Raw genomic sequence first — 23,276 nt, forward strand, 5'->3', positions numbered from 1 at the left:
CCACACTCACGAAAACCACACAGGAGGTCACCACCACACATCCACGCAAAAAGCAAACCCAAACCCACACAGATGATGAGGCACGACCACAAACTAGAAGCCAGTCCACAGCTGCATCATTAGCCACTTTAAACCCCTCCAATCCATACATGAAGCAAACTGACACCCACCATAAAGATGTGGCACGACCACGAACATGTAGCCAAACAGCAGCAATGAAGCTCACCATCTCAAATCCCCCTGCAACTCAGACTAACCTGAGCACAACAAAACCCCCACCCAAACAGAACACTCCCCCATCCAATCAGAGCACAGCCAACCCCCCATCCAATCAGAGCACAGCCAAGCTCCTTAACCAATCGGAACACACCTCCACCCAATCAGAACACAGCCAAGCTCCCACCCAATCAGCTCAAACCCCACTGGCAGTTAAAAGGAAGAAACAGCTGTGATCGCACACTACTCCCAGAAACACGAAGCTGAAGACACCAGCCTGAAGATGACGAATGTGACTTCGTCGAAACGTCGCCAAGACACTTCCAATTTTACGCGGGAGAAAACCTGAATATCCAAAGACCTACATACAAACACCCGCGAAAACCTCAGAAAACATATATATATCAAAGTAAAAAAGCATATATATATAATATATATATATATATTTGAATAGCTATGGCTCATTGGCTCCTTCTGCAGTTTTCCAAATAATTCGAAGCAGCCAATGAAGCTTCCCAGTAGGAAATGTTTAAGCAGACCTACTGAACGAATTATTTATTTTTCATGCTTCATTAGACTTCATTTACCTCCAGTGTTCTGAAGAGACGTAGATCCAAAAACAATAATCTTTCCTGGCGTGCCAAAAACATGTTCTCCAAGTTTTTCATAAACCATACAACCTAGTTAAACCAAGGTGAAGAGAGATGGCAATTAATCACAAGGAACAATATCTTTAATAATATAATGTACATTTGTTGCATACCTGGGTATATCATAGTCTATTTTCTTATCTTTTAACTGACAAATGAGATGTAAAGCATTGTTCTCTCCAGTTCTTTGCAAAAAAAAAGTCTGAAGCTATTGTCTTCACTTCTGATAACCTTGAAATGTAGAGAACACTTGTGAACCAATAATACTGGCCTCTTTCAGTCCGGCTGAACAGTAGGAGAGTGAAAATAATGTTAAATTGCTGTCTTCGTCCAACTATCTGGTCATGAAATAACAAAAGTTCTTTTAACCTTACTCAAAATTAAATAAAATAAATTGCAAGAATATAAACCACAATTTTCATTCAATGAATCTGTGTGCCTCTGGTGGTGGTTTACAAAAAATATTGTGAGGCTGTAGTGATGGGAAACTATATGAAAAAATTATAATGTTAAAAAATATAAACTACATTGGCATTGCTGGGCTGCATTTGAATATCCCAATATGTTGTGATGATGAAATGGTAACACTTTGCAAGTAGCCACTTTCCCCAAAAGCTATGATCATGATTGTGGGAAAATGCCTATTTGCAAAGTATTACCATTTCATTATCAAAGCTTATTGGGTTATTCAATAAGACTATAATCTTATTAATATTCAATAATCCAGAAGGTTGGATGAAGACAGTAATTGCACATTGTTACAGTTCCTGGATTGATGGAGGGGAAAAGAATACATTATTGAACCAAAAGCGCTTTTTCAAAAGACAACTGGACTTTGTTTTTCCTTGAAGATATTTCGCTTGTCATTCAAGAAGCTTCTTCAGTTCTGACTGAATTGTGGAGGATGGAAGGATTTATATTCCTTGCAGTCATCTTGTTGTTAGCACTCTTTCTGAAAGTAATTGAGTTCCACTGGAGGTTTATCTGTGCCCTCAGGGTCACTTGAATAGTGCAAATGGATGTGGAACTGCTGAAAGGACTGTGCTGAATACAGGAAATTGTTGTTGTGGTATCCCTGCCCCTCTGCTGAGAGAGGGCTGTTCAGTCTTAAATTAGATGGCCTCTTTGACCAATTTTTCAAACTTTTCTTTTTTTTCTTTCAAACTGAAAGAGACGGTCAAAGAGGCCATCTACATTAAGATTGAACAGCGCTCTCTCAACAGAGGAGCAGGGATAACATACCACCTGGATGACTGATAATCTCCATAGACATTACTGAACCTCTACCTTGGATACGAGAGACACACAAACAGAGAGATAAGAGATTACTGGTCTGAACACTGGGAGGAGAGGCAGGGTGAGACAAACATTTCTGCTAATGAAAAGACAATTCTTAAAGTCTGTAGAGCCACAGTGATTCTGTGGTTTACAACCAATTGGAGCAGAGTCAAGAATAAATAAACTTAGCTCTCACTTATAAGAGGCAAGCAACTCTGAAACTAATTTTAAAGTGTTATTCCAAACTATTGGTATGGAAGTGTCAGTTAAATGGCCTTCACCCTATTGCAAATTTCTTGGAGTTACAGCTGCACTTTAGCAACTATCCCAACATCCTAATCAACTACAAATGACAAGAAGAACAGATATAATCATAATAATTCCTTTTGTCATAATCCTTGATGCCATCGACAACAAGAATTAGAAATGTTCCTATTGTAGACTTTCTTTCATTCATAGAGAATGATGATGATAGAAATGGAGAACAGCTAAGACACCCATCCTCCTTCTTTTCCATTACAGTACCTTCAGTACCTATAAACAGCAAGATCTTGAAAAGGTATTATATCCTGACCAGATGAAGCATCTCCAACTAAAATATCTTTTTGTTTTTCTATCAGCATAACCAATTACGTGATTGTATTGTATATGTTATATATGTTTGGTAAGATGATCAACTGAACATATAAATTCTATCAAATAAAAAAAGGTGAGTTAAATCTAGAGTATTTTAAGTCCACCATATTTTTGACTTTTTGAAAAAAACGAGATATCATTGAAAAGATGACAAATAGATAATTCAGGCAGCGATCAGGTCTTTAGAATGTTTATGGTGCTGGCATGCAATCCTTTTAATTATTATATTGAACTCTTTTTGCTGATAAGCAGGAGCTCATATTATTCAGAGGTGTATTAAGTAGAAAATTTGGGAATTGTACCTTTATATTGTATTCAACATAGAGTTGAATACTAGCATCATTCTGGCTCCATTGTCCCACTAAACAGGACTGAAGTCTGTAAAGGACTGACTTGCAGCAAGATGTTTCCTTTCCTTTCTTACAAATCAAGCCATTTTGCACATACCTTTATCATGATGCTATGTGATAGTGTTTAGTACACACAAGGGAAGAGAAATTACACTGAATTTACTTCTCACTGACTTGTATGCCTCGTTGTAAGTCATATATTGTTTCCTCTAAAACAGGGGTGCCCTTTTATGACTTGTGGGCATCAGCTCCCAGAATTCCTGAGCCAGCATGTCATAAAGAGGCCATAGTTTCCCACCTCTGCTATAGAACGTCCTCTCCTTCTCCTTCTCTCTCGTTATTTTAGCAAAATGGATTAATTCATGTTTCCAATGTTCTCAGGATTACTGTTTCATTTCTCACTCTGTTTAGATGATACCCCTGCATAACTTGCTCTTTTTGTCAACAGTAATTTCAACAATTTGATCAAGTTTTTAAAATTTATTTTCCCTTCACTTTTAAAAATACATTTTCATATACTGGGTTAAATCTCATTATCTTATTAAGATCATATTTGAACTGTGGCAGTATATACTTTTTTAGTTTAATAAAACAAAGGAATGGTTCTATTTTTTCTTGATTTAACAAAGCATATTAATTTCTTTTAGAATTAAAGCAAAGCAAAGTAGGATGGAAGATTTAGGCTTTTATTTACCATATTCATTATCTCTTTGTTATTTCTTGGTAGTAAAATAATATAAAGTTTTAGGAATTACCTGTTTCCTTTGCACATGCTAACAAGACATTTATTGAATAAATGGAGAGCAGTGTCACTGAAATCAAAAGCAACCTATAGGAAAAAATAAGAAAAACACTTTTTAGCACTATATAAAACTTGAGTAAGTGTGGATGTAAAATAATAATATGAATATGACTTTAATTGAAACCATAAGAGCATCCCTTAGGTTAACATAAATTATTTGGAGGATGACAGGTTGGCTGCCTTCTCAATAACACAGTGACAAATGACAAATCATATATTAAAATAATTGTTCAATGAAATTTTTCATTTTCATTTTTCAAGGGATTTTGGACCAAGCATTTTGAGGACACTGGAACTCATACTCTTCTGAGTGTAGTGACTTTAAATTTAGCTATTAGTACTTAACAAATATTTTGTTTTGCCAATTCTAGATATTTGGCTTAAATTCTTTACACTGAAATAGTCAGAAAATCAATCTGTCAACATCCAGCTTGAATATCCAAATAAAAATCCAGGATCAATTCAATTCTGAAAAACTTACTGTTTATTGAATATATACAGATAATCCCTGGGTTATGAGTGTTCCCTTAGCGAAGTTATGCGATAAGTGCCCCCTAGTGTTTATGAAAAAGTCCTGAAATTATGAATGTTGCCGCACCACAGCAGTCATTCATCCTTACGAACGATTGCAGTGCAACTGCAACATTCGCCCTGGCTATCCCCTCCCTCCCCCCCAGCCCTGGGTCTCCCAGGGCACTAGGCCTTGGATACTCACCTTGTGAAAATCAAGATCCTTCGCTTTCTTGGCTGCTCCAGGCTTTCAGTGCATTTGCAGAGAATGGAGGCCTAAAGTAATGCAAGATCACGCGAGATCAGTGGCGCAAGATCTCACACTACTGATCTCGTGTGATCTCACGGTACTTTAGGCCTCTGTTCTCTGCAATAGAGAATGGAACCAAAGCTGGGGCGAGGCTTCTGCATGCCTCCAGAGGCCTGATCCAGGCATCGGAGGTCTTTCCCAGGCCTGCTCAGAAAGGAGGCCAGGGGACGCTTCCGCAGACCTCTGGAGGGTCAATCCAGGTGTCAGAGGCCTTTTCCAGGCTTCTGCCACCTGAAAAGGAGGTCGGGGGACACTTCCGCGCACCTCCAGAGGCCTGATCTGGGCATCGGAGGCCTTTTCCAGGCAACTGCTGCCCAGAAAAGATGTTGGAGGATGCTTCCATGGACCTTTGGAGGCCCATTCCAGACATCAGAGGCCTTTTCCGGGCCATTGCTGCCCGGAAAGGTGGCCGGGAGATTCTTCCATGGGCCTCCGGAGGTCCATTCTGGGTCTTGGAGGCCTCCTCCAGGCCTCCAAGGCCACGTGCTTCTGGAGGTCCATTTTGGGCCTCCGAGGCCTCCTCCTGGTCTCCAAGGCCCAGAATGGAGGCCGGGGGAGGCTTTTGCATGCCTCCAGAGGTCTGTTCTGGGCCTCTGAAGCCTCTTCCAGGCCTTGGAGGCCCAGAATGAAGGTGGTGGGTGGCGGCCATGTGCTTCTGGAGGTCCGTTCTGGGCCCGAGGCCTCCCTCTGCTCTTGCCAGGAGCAGAGAAAGAAACAGAGCTGGAGAGGAAATAGATCTTCACAAGTAAACTGGCGCAGCAGGATTGGATGGAGGAGCAATTGTGGGGACCTCAGGGGAAGAAGCATGAGGTATCTCGGGGGGGGGCTTGGGTGGTCTGAAGCAGATGGCATGTTCCATCACTAGGCCCCCCATGGCCTTCCCCACCCTGAGATACCTTGTGTTCACTTAACGAGCCACGCATTTGCTCATGCATTAAATTAGCGTGGGCGTGGGCAAAAGCTGGGAGTGATTCGCATTCAAAGTACGAGATTCACTCCTACGAATCCTCAAGTTGCGAATGGAATGGGCAGGCTCCATTATGTTCACAACTCGAGGACTACCTGTAGTGTCGTAATGGGAGGTAAAATTAACTCTGAATTTCTAAAGCATCAGTTCACAGTATTAAGCAATGACTTTTTCAGCTCAACCCTCAGTTTCCACGTAGATCATGTAAACAAATTCTCTTATTATAGGAACTATCAGCGTTCTTCTTCACACCTGTTGATACAACCTTGAAAATTTTCCAGACTCTCACAAGCTGACCCAACCTTCGTGAGTGCTACTCAATAGCTTACACATGAGGAAAATCCCCTTTTCAGTTAATAAGTCACGAGCAAGGCAGGAACTCATGAGAAAACCCCCTTTTTATTTTAACAAGGTGTTTATGGAATAAACTCCAGATAACCAGTCCTTAGATGTTGAAACAAACAGTAGCAGTCTCTGCTCCCACTTGGCTGAGATAAGTACAAAGTCTCTGAGTTCCCAATAGGAAGGCTCAATTAGCTATTCAACCCAAACACAAAGAAAGCTGACAAACTTGGCAAAGAATCCTGGCAAAAGAAATCCAACAGAGGAACAAGATACCGTAGCATGAACGGTTGCCTGTGGGAACTGGCGTCTCCCACGTTTCCTCTTTATAGTCCAGCCAGGACATGGCTTCTTAGAGGCCACCCTACCGCCCTCCATTGTCCTGCTCGCCTCTCCTCTCTGCACATACATGCATCTGGGACAGGCCCCAGCTGTTCCTCCTCTTTGCTCAGTTCAGACCCCCAACACATCTGTCTCTCTGCCTGAGCATGAGTAGATGGGCCCAGCTCTGCATCTGGCTCTGAGTCTTCTTGCTCCTCAGAGCCTTCCACAGACTCCAATGTGAAACCAGGCACCCCTTCACCCTCATTCGATTTATCTGACTCAGCTGCCGGATCTGCTGGCAGTCGAGGAACCACAACACAAGCCTCTGTGAAACTGCAGAAGTTTCGTTTCTCCAAATTAACCCATTCATAGTCAATAACTCCCCCCTTTCCCTAATGACAAGTTGAAATGGAGAGGCACGTAGCTGCCCATGTTTCACTCTTGAAATGCTGCCCCCTCGAAAGAAGAATGGATATTGAAGGGTAAAACAAATAAACACATATACATAATAGACATTGATCAATATCCCATGTACAATCTCCTCCTTCTCAGTGGGGTCGGTTAGGGTATTTGGAATGGAATTTCTTTATTAGTTTAGCTGCCCTAACATTTATAGCTGCCACCCATTGTGCATATGCTAGGGGATATCCTTTCCACTTTACTCAATATTGTAACTTTTCCCTATGATATCTAGAATCTAAAATTTCTTCAATTTCATGATGCCTTTCTCCCTTAACTAAAATTGGAAGTGGAGGTGAGTTTTCAATTGGCCTCACTTTCGATCCTTGTACTGGCTTCAATAAGCTACAATGAAACACTGGGTGTATCCTTCTAAAATCTCTTGGCAACTGTAATTTTACTGTAACTGGGTTGATGACTCCTATGATACCAAGTTTCCCCGAAAATAAGATCCACCCCAAAGATAAGCCCTAGCCTGATTTTCTGGGATGGGCCTAATATAAGCTCTATCCCAAAAATAAGCCTGGGGAGTGGGCATGGCCAGCACAAGTGGTAGCGAGCACGCAGGGGCTGACGGTGTCCAGCAGCAGCTGCAGCCCACCAGTCCCTTGGCGCAGCACAGGTAAGTCCGAGTTCAGAGACAGAAGTGGGGGGAAGTGATCCAGATGTGCTTTGCACTTTTCATCCAGAGGGAGACTGGAAGCTTCATCTGCTTGTGAATGGGATGCTTAGAAACCAAGCAATTCGCTCTAAGTGCTCTATTTGCAAGCAGACGAAGCTTCCGGTCTCCCTCTGGGTGAAAAGTGTTTGGACACTTATGGGGTGCTTGGGGCAGCTCCACCCCCTCCTCAACTGCCTCGCCTCATGGCGACAGCACGGCACAGCAGGCCACATGGCCTCCTGCCCCGAGTGGCCGCAGAAGTGGTCCAGTGGCCACGCAGGCCCCTGCTGGATGGGGCTGTTGGTGCCACCACCGTGAGGCAAGGCAGGTGTTGGGGGAAAAATAAGACATCCCCCAAAAATAAGACCTACGGTCTCTTTTGGAGGCAAAAGAAATATAAGACCGGGTCTTATTTTCAGGGAAACATGGTAGTAAAAGAACCTATATATTTAGGACCTTGTTTCTTACAAGTTATTTTGAGGTTTAAATATTTCGTGGACAAATATATTTTATCACCTACTTTAAATACCTTCCGAGTGCCTCATTTCTTGTTTGCCTGTTTTTTTTTTTACTTTTTTGTGTCTGTTCTAGAGCTTTGCGTACCCCTGGCCATGAGCTTTTTATGTTATCCATCCACTCAGTTAAGGTTGTGGATGATGTGATGTCTTGAGGGATCTCAGCCACATATTCGATCCGAGAGGTCACTTGGAAAGGTGTAAATCCAATGTTGCTATGTACCATATTATTGTATGCCACTTCAGCAAACAGCAACAAATCAGCCCAATCATTTTGTGGATAATTTACACATCTTATATATTGTTCTATCATTGCATTAGCTCTTTCAGCTGCACCATTAGTACTCTGATGAAAACCGGAACCAAGTCCTTGTGATAATCCTATTGATTTAATGAACTCTCTCCAAAATTTTGCTGTGAACTGTACCCCTCTGTCTGAGATGATCCTTTTTGGGACTCCATGCAGTCTGTAAATATGTTGCACAAACATTTTGGCTAACTTCTTAGCTGAGGGAAGCTTTGGACAAGCTATAAAGTTAGCTTGTTTTGAAAATAAATCAATTACTGCCCATATTATGATATTCCTAGCAGTCTCTGGTAATTCTACTATGAAATCCATAGCTATTTCTTCCCAGGGTCTTTTAAGGTCGGCCACTGATTGTAACAAACCTGGAGTTTTCTTAGGCAACTTCTTCATTGAAGCACAAACTGAGCAACTAGCCACGTATTCTTTTACATCTTTTTTCACTTTTGTCCACCAAAACTGTCTTTTCACAAGATGAAGGGTTTTTACAAACCCAAAATGGCCAGCTGATTTTGCATCATGTGCTTGGCTTAGTATTAAGGTTTCACTATAAGATCATTTTTATGGTCCTGAAACCAATTATCTTGTTTCAAAGCCTCCTTAAATTTCTACCTCAGGGGATCTAATGCTAACCTGGGTGGCTTTCCCCTGCACGGAACCCCAAGCTGGTGCAGCAAGTTGGCTGGAAGAGATTATAGAGTTCACTACTTCTTCCTTGGTACTTTTGTATTAGGGCATGCATGAAAGGGCATCAGCCAAAAAAAAATTTCCCTCCTGGTATGTAACTAAAATTAAATCAATTAAAATATTGAGCCCACCTGACTTGTTTAGGAGATAATTTCCTTGGGGACTTTAAAACCTCTAGATTCTTATGATCCGTCCACTGGATTTTATTACTCTCTAAGAATTGCCTCCATATTAGGAGAGCCAATGGACAGCAAAAGCTTCTTTTTCCCATATAGCCCACCTTCTCTCAGTATCTGAAAGTTTTTGAGAAGTATATTCTCATTTTTTTGTAGCAATAATGCCCCATTGCCACATCACTAACATTTGCTTGAATTACGAATGGTCTTTCTGGATTTGGGTGTTTTAACAATGGTTCTGCTGCTGCAAGCCTTTTGAGGGTTCCAAAGGCTGCTTGACAGTCAAGCGTCCAACCTAAGGGCTGACTGGGTTTGGCCATAGTTCCTTTTCTGGTTTTTAACAAACTTGTTATGGGCAACGCAATCAGCACAAAATTGGGAATTGTCTGTAAAAATTTGCAAATCCCAGAAAACTTTGCAACTGCTTTCGGGTCTGAGGAGCTTCCCACTCCAATACGGCCTTTACTTTCCCTGGGTCCATTTCTTTGCCCCTTGCAGAAACACAGTACTCCAAGATGTCTAAACTGGTTTTGTGAAAAATCACATTTGGACAATTTTGTATACAATTGGTTATCTAACAACTTTTCTAACACTGCTCTAACTAATTTTATATGTTCTTCCATTGTTTCAGTATATATCAAAATATCTAAATAGACTAGCACCCCCTTATACAGATAACCAAGAAGCACCTCATTTATCAACTGCATAAATACTGCAGGTGCTCCTTATAGTCTGAATGGCATCACTTTGAATTGATAACACTGTAAAGACAGTTAGTTTTCCACTCATCCCCTTCTTTAATCCTTACTTGATAATAAATCTAATTTTGTAAAATTTTTCCATTTGCACAAGTAACCTGTCTTTCATAAGGGAGGGTACATATTTTCCACTGATATAGCATTCAGATTTTATAATAAACACACATTCTAAGACCCCCATCCTTTTTCTCTCTGAACAAAAAGGGGGCAGCCATTTTTTATTTTGCAGGTTGAATAAAACCATGAGCCAAGGTTTTTTTCTAGAAATCCTCGAAGCTCTTCCATTTCTTCAGGTGTCATAGCATACATCTTCAGTTTAGGAAACTTAGTCCCTGGGACTATCTCAATGGCACAATCCGATGGCCGATGAGGTGGGAGTACATCCAATTCCTTTTCACTAAAACTTCTATTAAATCTCTGTATTCTGCAGGCACACTGTATTCTGTCTGTCAGCCTTTTGTGTATCTACAGAAGCCACTTTCGATTTCTCAGCCATAGGCATGTAGCAAGCAGCCGGCTCCTCCTGCGCCTTTTGTTGATTCACCACTTTGTTCCTTAATTGCCACTTGTTATTATTCCAATCTATTAGGGGGTTCCATTTCTTTAGCCAAGCTATCCTAAAATAATATTTTCAGCCATTTCAGGAGCTAAAACTGAATGATTTCATTATGATTGCCAAATCAGTGAAATAAATGGCAGGTTCACTTCCTGTAAGGGACTCATCTAACTGCTCGAACTTCATGGATTATCTCAACTTTCTTTTTATTTATTTATTTATTTATTTATTTATTTATTTAAAAACAAGTTTTATTGTTTTTTTATTCTTATGACAAAGTGCTTGAGACACACCGTAGTACAGGGGTAATCAAAAATCCAAAAACAAAACATATATAGATAACTCAATCAATACATCAAGTATTCCCTCTCTATTTCCCTCAAATAGCTTAATTTATTTAAAATAATCTATTTCTAACTTAAATTTCTATTAATCCTAAACCTGTTTTAGAGCTTTATGCAATTACAATGCCATAATCAAATTTAACTTTAAATAACCACATTTTCAGTTTATTTATTTATTTATTTATTTTACAAAATTTATATGCCGCCCTTCTCCCCATGGGACTCAGGGCAGCTCACAGCATGTTAAAACAATATACAGAATTACCCCTTCTAAAAACCAATTAAAATCCAAATATTAGTGGCTGTGACTATTTAAAATCATTAAAAAATTATCCCTATTTAAAATTCACCCTAGGTCAGGCCCGCTTGTTGAAAAAGCCATGTCTTGAGGGCGCGGCGGAAGGTTAGGAGATCCGGAATCGTCCGGATCTCGGGGGGTAGTTCGTTCCAGAGGGTGGGGGCACCCACAGAGAAGGCCCTCCCCCTGGGGGTCGCCAGCCGACATTGTTTGGCCGACGGCACCCTGAGGAGGCCCACTCTGTGGGAGCGTACCGGTCTGTGGGAGGGAATCTGCGGCAGAAGGCGGTCTCGGAGGTAGCCAGGACCGATGCCATGGAGCGCTTTAAAGGTGGTGACTAGCACCTTAAAGCGTACCCGGAAGGCCACTGGCAACCAGTGCAGCTCGCGCAGCAGCGGCGTTACATGGGNCCTGGTCACGGCCGACAAATGATCTTCCAGTGTCAGCCGTGGATCCAGGAGGACTCCCAGATTGCGCACCCTCTCTGAGGGGGCCAAGGATTCGCCCCCTATAGACAGCGATGGAACCAGCTGACTATGCCGGGGCGCCGGCAACCACAGCCACTCGGTCTTGGAAGGGTTGAGTCTAAGTCTGTTCCTTCCCATCCAGTTCAGGTATCCCTTCCAAATATATCCTAATTCCTTGATTTTATCATAAATCTTATTTGTTTCGTCTTCCACTAATATCTCCCACATAAAATAAAATATTGATCTATCCTATACATATCTCAATCAATCAATTTCTTTAAATCCTTTAAGTCCGTTAGACAAAGTACTGATTTCATCCAATTAATTATCAAACCTAATAACCTCCCTATTATCAAACAAACACATCATCTTATTAAAATAACATCAATTAATTATTAGTTCAATCCCGATGTAAAACATCTCTCTTCATTCCATGATAATTTTCCTACAAATAAACCTACTATTCCAAGAAATACATTCTTGCTCTATTTAATGTATATATTCTAATAGTCACCCATTTTTCTTACTTCTAACTCAAAAGCTTAATCCTTAAATCAATCCATAATTCTAAAATGCCTTAAATCCAGTGTATATAGTTTTAAATTTCTGTTTTCAGTCTTATTCTAGGCTTCTTTTTATGCCAAGCAGGTTTCCATAACAAAGCTTCCCTTTCAGCTGATAGGTCTCTCTTTGTTACTGCCTCCTGTCCTCTGCATTGGACCTCTATTTTTCTTATCCTTGAAGCCTCGCTGCTTTAAAGGTTCAAATCTCAATCTTTGCTTTTTCTGATCTTCAGAAATGTAGATAAGATGCTTATAAGGTAAAATAAGTTCCTCTGTATTCTCAATGAAGTCATCTTTTAATATATTTTGGTTTGTAGAATAGTCAAATGTAATCTGCGAGTCAATTTTAAAATTTGAAGGAGAATTTCTGGCTCTTAGGTCTGTGGAAATCTCTTTCATTGTAGCAGATTCCTCTTTAATCTCCCTTAGTTCCTCTTCTGGTATATTTTGGTTTGTAGAATAATCAGATGTGATCTGAAAGTCAATTTGAGAGTTTGGGGTAGAGTTGACTCTTCGTTCTATAGTAATCTTTTTCCTTATGGCAGATATTTCTTCAGTAGCCTCATAAATCTTTTCCAATATTAGCTTGCAATTTAAATGAGAGTGAAATTTCTCCATTTTGAAAGTAATTAAAGAAAATCCTTTCTTTATTCCTTTTAGTAAAAACTGTAGTTAAGCAGTGTCCACCCCCTCAGTTCTCACAGCTGCATCAGCTTATCTTTTCCAGGAATAGTTTGAAGGTCAGATCCTTCTCTCCAAAGAATGATCTCAGTTGCAGTATTAACTTTTCACCACTAGATGTCCTCAGTAAATAAAAAAACTTCCAGACACCATTTTTTCCTTTTTTTCTATCTTTTAAAGGAAAATGTGGAAAAAGGAATAGTCTTCCAAAATAAAATAATAATACAATTCAAAAAAGCATTTTTTTCTGTATCTCAAACTGAATGAAAATAAAATATAGTCTTTAAAAATTTTCTCAGCGCCTTTCTTCCCACACATACAAAAGCTGCTTTTCCAGACAGGGAAGTAATTCCAAACAAGCTTTTACAGGCAATAAAGAGAACCAATTAGGGCAAAGAGAGGGGCAAAGAAGGTCTCACCCGGATCCTCCGCGATGGGTCTAAAACGCTTAGTTGTAATTGTGACTTCGGCTGGTGCAGCAGAGTAATTGGCCATCTTGCAGGACGATCGTTGCTCCGTCAGCCCTAAGGAAATAGCTGGCGCTACGGGAGAAGCTGCCGCTCTCCCGCAGTCACCATCAAGCCTCCTCTACGGTGGTCGCCCCTCCAGGGTGACTTTCGACCCACTAGGGGGTCTACCAACGAAGAAAACCCGGCCGGACTGGAGACGAGTCCCCAGACACGACCGGCGTCGCCGCGTACCGGAAACGGAAGTCGATTATCTCAACTTTCTGAGCCGCAGTTCCACTTTTTCAACCGTAGGCAAGCTTATCACACATCTAGTGCACTCTGAGTCCAATAGGTCGGTGATGGTTTCTCTTACTCCTGAGGAAGATACAAACAGTTCTACTTTAGTAGTCATCAGGGAAATAGGACCACTTACCATTGGGTCATCTTCCCTTTCACTTCATTCACATAGAAAACCAGACCAGGTTTCTCAGGGGCTGAAGTTCTCTCCCTTCTCCAGAGGGGGAGGATATCTCCATGACCTGTTGAGCCACTTTCATTCTTTATCTGGGCTTTGGCTTTGGATGTTTTGGCTTGGATTTGGTTGGAGGGCAACGTGCTGACATTGGGGTTGATGCAGGGCAACCCGCGGCTCAGTGTCCTCCTTTCCACACTGGAAACATGCTCCCTTCCCAGAGGTGGTCTTTCCCTTCTGGTCCCTGGGACATTACCCTTGTTCCATGCCAAGCCAGGCATCTCTCTATGGACTGATGAGGTTGGTTATCTTGACAAGTATGCTGTCGGTAATCCATCAAATCCAACTCCACCTCATTAATTCATGGTGGCTCTAATGACTCAGCTTTCTGCTTCGGGCGAGCCCCAGTCAACAAAGCTGCCTCTCCCCAACTTCTGGTTTTTGCGCTGTAGTGCACAGCCGTGGGATTGCGGAGCTTCACATCCCATGGCTGATTTTGTCCTGCCAGAGGACCCTAAATGGGTCTGAAGTCGCCCCAAAGAGGCGGCAAAGAAAGAGGGGTGCCCCATTGATCATGGAATGATAGCGATTGTTCCATTCGATCTAGGGGAAGCCCTTTGACCCGACAGGAGAAAGGCTAGCTGCACATCAGCGTCTAGCCCACGTGTCAGCAACCCGCGGCTCTGGAGCCGCATGTGGCTCTTTGAGCCTTCTCCTGCAGCTCCCAGCCTCCTCTGTCATTTGCAGAGAGAGAGAGACAGAGACAGAGAGAGGCACTTGCACTTCCCTTCTGTCTCTCTCTCTCTCTGTGTAAAAAAGAGAGTGGCCTCACGCTGTTCTCCGAGTGACAAGCTTATTGGGTGGGGCTCCTACCTTGGCTGCATCTCAGCAGGAAGCATGAAAGGCAGGAGAGAGCCAGCCCAATAAGAATGTGTGTCAGCTTGTTGGAGAACAGCATGAAGCCAGCTTGCCAGGTGAGCAGAAGATTAGAGAGAGGGAGAGGGGGGGAGAGAGATGGAGGAAAGAGAGGGAGAGAGAGAGAGAGAGAGAAAGAGAGAGAGGGAGAGAAAGAGAGAGGGGGGAGAGAGAGAAAGAGAGGGGGAGAGAGAGGGAAAGAGAGAGAGAAGGAAAGAGAGAGGGGGAGAGAGAGGGGGGAGAGAGGGAGAGGACAGAGAGGAAGAAAGAGAAAGAGGGAGAGAAAGAGAAAGAGAGAGAAAGAGAGAGGGAGAAAGAGAGGGGGGAGAGAGGAAAGAGAGAAAGAGAGAGTGAGAGAGAAAGAGAGAGAGGAGAGGGAGAGAGAGAGAGAGAACTCATGCACAGCACCCTCTATTTCTTTTTCATTAAACTCTTCAATCAAGTCCCCCTTTTGGCGCACGCGCGTGTGCGAGTTTTGCAGCCCCCAGTGTTTTCTTTTCTGTGGGAAATGGGTCCAAGTGGCTCTTTGTGTGTTTATGGTTGCCGACCCCTGGTCTAGCCCAAGCTACTTGCAGCCAGAGTCCAAGAGCACAAGCCAGAACGACAGTGAAAGCGTGCTTGGAATTGGCGAGAGTATCAATTTTCTCTCTTCTACTCTGTAATTAAGTCCCTGGGAAAGATCCCCAAAGTAATAAAACCTCCGAAAGTGAAGGGAGGGGACTACACCCCCACTCCCCCATAGACAGAAGCGGCGAATTAACTTTTAAGGGGGAAAGAAACATACTGAAATCAAATTTTAAATACTACAGTTTGACTAAATCCAGAAACTAAAAAAACTGCTAAGATTATACTCTAAAGAGTTTCGATGAAATTATTAAAAAAAAAACCCAATAAGAACAATTTCTGGTCTGAAAAAGCTGGAAAACAAACAACTGACACCTAGTGGAGAATTAGAACATAGCACATTAACAACAACACCCAGAAACAAAGAAAAATCTGTTCCCTTGAACTCTAATAACCTTTAAGAAGACAGCTGCTGGGAATAAAGAAAAGAATACATACTGTCACCCAAAAGGTGGTGGAGGGAACTAGATGTAAAGCTATACTGGACTTAATCCTTACAAACAGAGAAGAAGTGATAGAGGGAATCGAAATTACTGGAACCTCGGGTGAAACTGACCATGTCATACTGGAATTTAATATAATGCAAACACCAACAATAGAAAACAGTCCAACTAATGTCCTAAACTTCAAAAGAGCCGACTTTAACAAACTCAGAGAGAACCTAGGAAAAATCCCATGGATGAAAATCCTAAAGGGGAAAAAAATCCAGGAAGTGTGGGAAACCCTGAAAAATGTGATCACAAAAGCCCAGAACAGCGCAATACCACTGAGAAAGAAAAACAAGAAATCTAAGAAGAAACCAGCATGGCTACACAAAGAACTCTCTAACAAACTAAATGACAAAAAGGACAAATACAAAAAATGGAAAAGAGGGGCACATAACTAAATGGTAAGGGAACACCTATCCAACCTTGATGAATATAAATCACTGGGACCTGACAGGCTACATCCCAGAGTTCTGCAAGAGCTGGCAGATGTTATCTCAGAACCATTGCACCACATCTTTCATAAATCCTGGAGCACCGGGGAAGTATCTGGGGATTGGAAAAGGGCTGATGTGGTCCCCATCTTCAAGAAAGGAAAAAAAACGGACCCAGGAAACTACAGACCAATCAGTTTAACATCAATACCTTGGAAGATCCTAGAAAAGATCATCAGAAAACAGATCTGCGAACAACTAGAAGCAAACAAAGTCATAACTTGTAGCCAGCACAGGTTTGTTAAAAACACATCATGCGAAACCAATCTCATCTCATTCTTCTATAAAGTGACTAAACTAGTAGACCAGTGAAACGCAGTGGATGTAGTATACTTAGATTTCAGTAAGGCATTTGACAAGGTAGACCACAACCTACTCCTTGGTAAACTAGGAAAAGGTGGGATAGATAACATCACCACCAGATGGATCTGTAGCTGGCTAACAAATCATACTCAACTAGTAGTCCTCAATGGCACTACATCCACATGGAGAGAAGTAAACAGTGGGGTACCACAAGGTTCCGTCTTAGGCCCAGTACTCTTCAACATCTTCATCAATGACTTAGATGAAAGAATAGAAGGGGAACTCATCAAATTCACAGATGACACCAAACTGGCAAGAGTAGCCAAGACCCCAGAAGACAAGCTCAGGATACAAAAAGATCTTGACAAACTTGAACAATGGGCCTTATCCAACAAAATGAGTTTCAACATGGAAAAAAGCAAAGTCTTACATTTAGGCAGGAAAAACAAAGGCACAAATACAGATTGGGCGAGACCTGACTTAATAACAGTAACTGTGAGAGGGACCTTGGAGTCCTAGTGGATGATGACTATGAGCCAGCAGTGTGCAGCAGCAACCCAAAAAAGCTAATGTAATCCTGGGTTGTATAAAGAGAGACATAAAATCAAGATCACACGAAATAATATTACCGCTTTATAAAGCCCTAGAAAGACCACATCTGGAATACTGCAGCCTATTTTGGTCACCATATCACAAAAAAGATGTTGAGAGTTTGGAAAAAATTCAGAGAAGAGCAACTAAGATGATCAGGGGCCTGGAGACTAAAACATACGAAGAACGGCTATGGGACTTGGGTTTGGCTAGTCTAAAGAAAAGAAGAAATAGGGAAGACATGATAGCAGTATTCCAGTATCTGAGGGGCTGCCACAAGGCAGAGGGCGCCAGGTTGTTCACCAAAGCACCAGATGGAAGGATGAGAAACAACAGTTGGAAACTGACCAAAGAGAGAAGCAACCTGGAATTGAGGAGAAACTTCCTGACAGTGAGGACAATCAACCAGTGGAACACCTTACCCCTCAGAAATCGTGGGCGCTCCATCACTGGACATTTTTAAGAGGAGACTGGACATTCACCTGTCTGAGATGATATAGGTTCTCCAGCTTGAGCAGGGGGCTGGACTAGAAGACCTTCAAGGTCCCTTCCAGCTCTATTCTATTCTGTTCTGTTCTATTCTATTCTATTCTAGCTTTAATCCATGAGGAGATTAACACAACTTTGATGACATAAATGAGCACATTTCTAATCTAAACCCACAATCAAAAAATACTCAGAAAATGATGGTAAAGAATGAACAAACAAATCAGATAATAGAACATAAAGTAGAAAAAAATGACTTATAAATGAATTATAATTTAATACAAAGAGAAAAGGGGCGTTGTCTTACCTGAACGCCTTTTCTCAACATGATGATGGAGAATCCACAAATGGGTTTAGACTGTCTTCCTGCCCAATTAGACTAAGTCTGACAAAGTAGCCACACCTCCTGCTGGGACCTGTGCTTTCCAGACATGACGAAGGCGAAGCTATTGATGATAGTCCGATGTGTTGGCTCCCCTACCCCTAACGCAGACCCTGACGGACCTAAAGGGGTGGGTGTGGATTCTCCATCATCATGCTGAGAAAAGGCGTTCAAATAAGACAACGCCCCTTCTCCAGCATGAGGATGGAGAATCCACAAATGGGACATACCAAAGCTACCCTGTCCCTATGGGAGGGGATCGGTCTGGGCTTGTGTCTCACTTGATGGCACCACTTGCTGGAGCACTCTCCGGCTGAATGAGGCGAATCTGTCCAGCTTGTAATGCCTCACAAATGGGGAAGGCGAGGATCAGATCGCCGCCCTACAAATATCCCCAATGGATGCCTGTGATGTCCACGCTGCTGAAGTTGCAGCGCTGCAGGTGGAGTGAGCGGTGATATGGCTTGGAACTGACAGGGAATGCGATTGGTATGCACTTGTGATGCATGCCTTGATCCACCTGCCTATAGTTGAAGATGAGATCTTCTGTCCCATGGAAGAAGGTTGAAAGGAAATAAAGAGCGCTTCCGACTTGCGAAAGGCTGAAGTCTGTTTGAGATAATGGCGTAACGCCCTTTGCACATCTAAGGTGTGCCATTGGCGCTCCAACACATGTGATGGGCGAGGACAAAAATTTGGGAGAAGAGGCGTTGTCTTATCTGAATGCCTTTTCTCAGCACGGAGATGGATAATCCACTAATGGGTTAACTTAGTCCTCCTGCCCAATCAGATCAAGTCAGCCAAACTTGCCACGCCTGTCCTGGGCCTGTTTTCCCAGTCTTGACGAGGGCACAGCTACTGACTGACAGCAGGACGTGTTGGCTCACAGAAACTAACCCTAGGCCTAAGGACCTGAATGGGTGGGTGTGGATTATCCATCTCTGTGCTGAGAAAAGGCGTTCAGGTAAGACAACGCCCCTTCTCCAGCACTGGAGATGGATAATCCACTAATGGGACATACCAAAGCCCACTGTCCTTACGGGAGGGAAGCGGGCAAGTTTGGAACCGTGTTGCGGGGCACCACCTGCTGGAGAACCCTCCTGCCAAAGGATGCCTCGGCAGATGTGTACCTGTCCAGTTTGTAATGCCATATAAATGGCGAAGGGGAAGACCACGTGGCCGCCCTACACACTTCCTTGATGGAAGCCTGTGGCCCAAGCCGCAGAAGTGGCTGCACTACGCATGGAGTGGGCCGTGACATGACTTGGAACCGGCAAGGAATCGGACTGGTACGCCCCTGCAATGCAAGCTCTTATCCACCGGCCGATCGTGGAGACCGAGACCTTCCGACCCTTGGAAGAAGGGTGGAAGGAGACAAAAAGTGCCTCAGAGCTGCGGAAGGCAGCCGTCCGCTTGATGTAATAATGGAGAGCCCAGTGGATGTCCAGGGAATGCCATTGACGTTCCAGACCATGGGAAGGATTAGGGCAGAAGTCAGAGAGGATGATATCCTGGGCCCTATGGAAAGGAGAATTAACTTTGGGGACAAAGGTGGGGTCTAATTGAAGGGTAACCAGTGAAAGACACACAGTTCGTCCCTGACTGAGAGAGCCGCCATCTCAGAAATACGCCGGGCCGAAGTAATGGCCCCCAAGAAGGCGACCTTAAGAGATAAGGATCTCATGTCGCACGAACTGAGGGGTTCGAAAGGAGCCTTTGTGAGAGCCTGAAGGACCCGAGGCAGTTCCCACAAGGGATATCTGAGGACTACAGGGGGCCTGGTATTGGTAGCGCCCTTGAGGAAGGAACGGATCAAGGGATGTTGACCCAGAGAGTTAACAGTGTCGCAAGTAATCAAGGTAGAGAGGGCTGCCACCTGTCTGCACAAAGTGTTAGGTGCCAATCCTTTATTCAGCCCCTCCAGTAAGTAGTCCAAAATATTTGGGACGGTTAATTCCAATAAAGGTAGTTGATGAGTGGAACACCACCGACAAAAATTCTGCCACGTGGCATCGTAGATGCGGTTGGTAGCCAGCCTACGAGATGCCTGAATTATGGCAATGACCCCAGGCGAACAGGACTCCTGGGATAGGAGCCGGCGCTCAAGTGCCAAACGGCTAACTGGAGCCATTGAGGGTCCGGGTGAATCAGATCCCTCTGGTTCAGTGATACCCGATCTGGATGAATTTTCCAAGGGCGTGGCAGGGAAAGACTGATGAGGTCGGCAAACCAAGGTCTCCACGGCCAGTAAGGGTCTACCAAGAGAACCTCTGCCCTCTCCTGCAGAAGCTTGCGGATGACTGCTGGGAGAAGGGGAAGGGCATAGAGGAGGCCTTCCAGCCATGGGACCCGAAGGGCATCTACTCTCTCTGCCCCGAGTTGGGAAGCGCGAAAAGAATCGCGGGAGTTGCGTGTTTGCCTGGGAGGCAAACAGATCTATGATGGGAAGGCCGAACCTGTGGGAGATCTCTCTGAATAGATCCGGGTGCAGATGCCATTCCGAGTGGTCCACGGTTGACCTGCTCAGGAAGTCTGCCCATTTGTTTGCCTCTCCCGAGATGTGGTCTGCCCTGATCGAGGCGAGGTTGGTCTCTGCCCAGGAACCCAGCTGCTGGGCTCGGTCAGGAGAGCACGGGACCGGGTGCCCCCTGCCGGTTCACATGGGCCTTTGTCGCCATGTTGTCCGTGAGGACGAGCATGTGTTGTTTTGCAATGCTGTGGTGGAAGTGGCGAAGGGCTAGATGTATGGCTCTGAGTTCCAGCCAATTGATATTGTGCCTCAGGTCTGACCGAGACCATCGTCCCTGGGCCCACTGTGACTGATAGTGCGCTCCCCAACCGAATAGGCTGGCGTCCGTCGTGATCGTGAGCCGACCGGGCTCCTTGAAAAGAGACCCTCTGGCCATGGCGATCCACCATCTGAGTGAGCGTAGGACCTGTGGTGGGATCCTTACCTCTCGGGTGGAAGTGCTGGTACCCTGCTTCTGATAGGGAAGCAGAAACCACTGGAGAGCTCGTGAGTGTAACCTTGCCCAGGGGACGATCGAGATACATGATATCATCTTTCCCAGAAGCCGGGAAAGACCGGAGGGTGACAGAGTCCTCTCCCTGCAGACCTAGAGAATCAGGTCCCGTATGCTGTCCCTGCATTCCTGGGACAGATAGACCCGACATTCTATTGTGTCTATTATGGCCCCTAAGTGGAGCAATCTGGTCGATGGGACAGTGACTTTTCTTGAAGTTGACCGAAAATCCGTGACTCTGTAGGATCTCGATCACCAGTCTCAGGTCTGCCTGAGCCCCCCGGGGAGAGGACAACTGTATTAAGATGTCGTCCAGGTAGCATTGCACCCAGATCGGCATCAACCTCAGGTGTGCAGCAAGAACCGCCAGAACCTTGGGAAACACCCTTGGGGCCGACGACAGCCCGAACGGGAGTGCCCTGTATTGATAATGATGCCCCATGTAACTGAACCTGAGAAACTGGCGGTGGCCGGGGGTGATAGGGATGTGTAGGTATGCCTCTGTGAGGTCCACGGATGTTAGAAAGTCCCCCTTTCGGATGCTTCTTAGGGTAGACTGAAGTGTTTGCATTTTGAACCTTCGGTATACTAGATAAAGGTTCAGGCCTTTTAGGTCTAAGATTGCTCTCCATCCTCCCGAGGTCTTGGGGACCACAAAGAGAATGGAGTAGTATCCGCGACTTCGTTGAGCTGGAGGTACCGGCTCTATAGCCTTTATGTCTAATAAGTGATGGATGGCCTCCTGCATGAGACCTTTCCTTAGAGACTTCCTTGATTGGGGGCAAGAAATGAACTGTCTTGGTGGACTGGAAATGAATTCCAGAGATAGGCCGTGTCGAATGGTGTCCAGGACCCAGGCGTCTGTGGTGGTGGCCTCCCATTGAGTGACAAATAGGGAAAGCCTTCCCCCTATGGGAGGATCCACTGGCGAGTCACTTCCTGTGGAAGTGACATCCCCCGCCTCGAAAGAGCCGTTTGGACTGAAACTGCTGCCTGGGTCTTGAGGCCGGTCTATCGACCGGACGGTCCTGTCTGGGGATGAAGGGCCGTGAAGGTTGCGTGGTTGGAGGGGTAGTGACAGATCGAAAGAACTGTCTACGGTTATAAGGAGTAGTCCGCCTATCGAACCACTTAGTAAGGTGGGCCAGAATCTTCTTTTTGTCTTTATTCTCAGTCAGAAACGGGGCTAAGGCATCTCCGAATAATTTGCTACCTTGGTATGGGGCTGCTGCCAGATGCCACTTGGACTTGGCGTCTGCCTGCCAGCCTGCGGGCTGTCACGTTGGACGCCAAGGATCTGGAAAAGAACCGTGCAGCGTGTAGAGTCATATCAGAAGCGTATTCCGTTGCGGCCACTAACTTGCTCAGGTCCTGATGTGTGCGGACATCATCCGGGGGGATCCTGGCCTGGAGCTGACGAAGCCAAATGAGGGCGGATCTAGTGAAGAAGGTGCTGAAGTGGAAGCCCTGATAGACCATGCCGCCGCCTGGTGTGAGTATGATGACTAAATGACAGCCCCTGGGTGGTCCCCAGAAGGGATAAGAACTCTTTCCAAAAGTCCGATGTGAATTGCACCCCCGTCTGATATTATGCGCTGATATTATGCAATCTATATATGTGCTGGACGAACAATTTTGCTAAGGTGGGGATCTTTGGGCAGGGAATGAAGTGTACTTGTTTTGAGAATAGGTTCATGACCAACCAAATCACTGTGTTTCCATTGCTTTCTGATAGTTCTACTATGAAATCCATGGAGATTTCCCTCCAGAAGGCTGAGGGGTTTACCACCAGCTGTAGCAGTCCGGGGGCTTTCCCTTGCAGTCTTTTAGCAGCTGCACAGGTTGGACAGCTGGCGACATAGCCCTCAATGTCCTTTTTCATAGATGGCCATCAGAACTGTCTCTTCACTAGATGCAGCGTTTTCACGAAACCAAAGTGACCCGCCGGTTTCGTGTCATGGCAGAGTTGCATAAACATGATCCTCTGGGCTTTTGGGATGTACAGCTTCTCTCCCACCCATGGCAAGCCATCAGTGATAGTGCACAGCTTTTGTGGTTCCGGAACCATTCATCAGTTTCTAGAGTCTTCCTGAATTCTATCCCTGCTTGGCTGGCTATCGGCTGCTTTAGTTTTGCCTGAGCTCTTCTGGTTACTTGCGCTGCTAGCTGTGCTTCCAGCATGAGCGGCTTGATAATGG

At 44.3% G+C, this 23,276-nt stretch overlaps 1 protein-coding gene across 1 annotated transcript in view; it reads right to left on the reverse strand.

Moving 5' to 3' along the window:
* The window catches only part of SLC38A1 (solute carrier family 38 member 1), a 137,720-nt gene that overhangs the window by 38,571 nt on the left and 75,873 nt on the right, over positions 1–23,276 (reverse strand). Inside the window, exons 5-6 of the mRNA XM_015816905.2 lie at positions 3,886–3,959; positions 804–896 (exon numbers count right to left, since the gene is read on the reverse strand). Of these exons, the coding sequence (XP_015672391.1) occupies positions 804–896; positions 3,886–3,959 (167 nt within the window). The remainder of the gene's footprint in view (positions 1–803; positions 897–3,885; positions 3,960–23,276) is intronic.

The sequence above is a fragment of the Protobothrops mucrosquamatus genome, unplaced genomic scaffold, assembly GCF_001527695.2.
Source record: "Protobothrops mucrosquamatus isolate PMUCROS unplaced genomic scaffold, P.Mucros_1.0 scaffold526, whole genome shotgun sequence".
NCBI classification, from domain to species: domain Eukaryota; kingdom Metazoa; phylum Chordata; class Lepidosauria; order Squamata; family Viperidae; genus Protobothrops; species Protobothrops mucrosquamatus.